Source organism: Cibotium barometz, chromosome 46, assembly GCF_041138505.1.
Source record: "Cibotium barometz isolate CiBa-2024 chromosome 46, ASM4113850v1, whole genome shotgun sequence".
In the NCBI taxonomy this organism is placed as follows: domain Eukaryota; kingdom Viridiplantae; phylum Streptophyta; class Polypodiopsida; order Cyatheales; family Cibotiaceae; genus Cibotium; species Cibotium barometz.
Window position 1 is genome coordinate 24,029,915 of NC_141091.1, and position 1,930 is coordinate 24,031,844.

Consider the following 1,930-nt stretch of genomic DNA (forward strand, 5'->3'; position numbering starts at 1 on the left):
AGCTTAAGACAACAACTCTTCTTAAAAAAAAAGTATAACATACAAAACTTTACAAAGTTGCACCTTTTTTGACATGATCTAGCAACAAATTAGCATTTAGTGGGGATTATATCTAGCAACATATATGCACGGCTATATGCACGCACATATAGCCACGTAAATAGCACGTGCATATAGCCGCGTAAATAGCTTATGCAGTGCTTAAATCCATAGTAGAGGACTTTGGAATAAGGCTTCATTCTCACCTATACTAAGTCATAAAATGCATAAGGTATAGCCATTTTGATCTCATCTTAGAACTCATTGTCTATCTAAAACAAAGTGCTCTCTCTCTCTCTCTCTCTCCGCTGCCAGTATGTGTACTTAGCTACACATGCACACCTACAAACGAGCACGGGCATGTCACAACACACACACACTAATTATCATAATTTTGGAAACCTACATGTATTTGCATGGATACATCATGGATTTAGGTAACTCATGAAGCTTAAGACAACAACTCTTCTAAAAAAATAAGTATAACATACAAAACTTTACAAAGTTGCACCTTTTTTGACGTGATCTAGCAACAAATTAGTGGGGATTATTACAACCTTGTGAAGATTATGTCATGTATTTGAGATGAACCATGTGGAAGTGGGTGTTTTTGATGTAAGCCAGATGTGGACATAAGGAAAAGGATTTACTCACAACAACTAACATTATCCATGGGCTTTAATTCAGCAATGGTTTGCTGCTAGGTCCTAGTGGTGGAAAGCCTGTTTAATTGCCTCTACTTGGGCTTGTGTAAGGGCCAAGGTTTTCTGCAAGACGATGTCAGGGATACCGGGGGTGGAGTTAAAGAGGGCAGCACCCACAACAGAGACGCCAGGGTTTTGGCTATTGAAGAAGGCGAAGGCGAGGGGAGGGGGGGTGGTGGTGGCGGCGAGGCTCAATTGGAAATGAACGAGGCCGCGCGGGACGACAAAGAGGTCGCCTGCATACAGGGTGGTGGAGAAATAGTTCCCACCAGTGTCGATAAACCCCGCGAGAACAGCCCCCTGCTGCACGACGATGAGTTCCGACGCCCTTGGATGCACATGCGGCGGCACAAACCCACCCGTCTTGGCATACTCTACCTTAACCACGGCTAGGCCCTGCGTGTTGAGCGCAGGAAAGGTGGCTCCCGACGCCATGGCGATGGCAACGCCCAGTGAGTTGGACACATTGCCGCTCCCTCTAAACAAGCTCGACTTGAAGTCTGCAGACACCACGGAGGCTGGGTTCTTGCAAGGGAGACCATTGATGAAAACGTTGGTGTTGGCAAGGTCTGCGACACAGTAGTCTTGGACAGGGTCGGGATCGGCTGCGCAGACGAAAGCCGGCAGCAGGCTCACGACCGCAGCCCAAATGCAGAAGATTAGCAATATAGATAAACCCATAGCTGGCACCGTCATAACTCACTCTAGCTGCTGCTGTGAGCAGACAAAGCTGCTGCTGCACGCGCTCTTCTTATTTGCACGAGTAATCGGACATGAAAGCCCATGTGGCCATGAGTCATGACACGCCACATATGAGAGCTTGTTCAGACTTCAGCTTCGCGGTGCTCTATCACTTCACATCATGTGAGTTGCACCGACTGCTTTTTTAACACCTTTACAGACCCACCCACCCACCTGGCTATTCGAATATTTAATTGATCTTGACTCACCTGCTAACCAAATTATTAATTGATCTTCACTCACCTCCTGAGTAAACATGCTAAAAGGCTTATGACATTTTCTGCTCTAGAGCCCGCCGGGTTTGAACGTTTTTTAACGGGTGAGCCCTGTAGCAAGTCCCACCGTACCTAGACGCCTACCCAGGGGTACTCGATTGTTGTCACGCCCACATAGGGGTTTCCTGAGGTAATTGTCTTAAGGGAGTGGAAATAAACAGATGTCTATCT

General features: G+C 46.6%; 1 protein-coding gene across 1 annotated transcript; it reads right to left on the reverse strand.

Moving 5' to 3' along the window:
* Positions 1-490: 490 nt before the first annotated feature.
* Positions 491-1,523, reverse strand: LOC147612045 (germin-like protein 1-1). The gene has a single exon (XM_086783880.1). It carries the CDS (start codon positions 1,437-1,439, stop codon positions 747-749), a length of 693 nt encoding a protein of 230 aa, XP_086640006.1. The 5' UTR covers positions 1,440-1,523; the 3' UTR covers positions 491-746.
* Positions 1,524-1,930: the final 407 nt, after the last annotated feature.

Coding starts and splice junctions, on each gene's coding strand:
- LOC147612045 (XM_086783880.1), bottom strand. CDS start 1,439: ATGACGGTGCCAGCTATGGGTTTATCTATATTGCTAATCTTCTGCATT.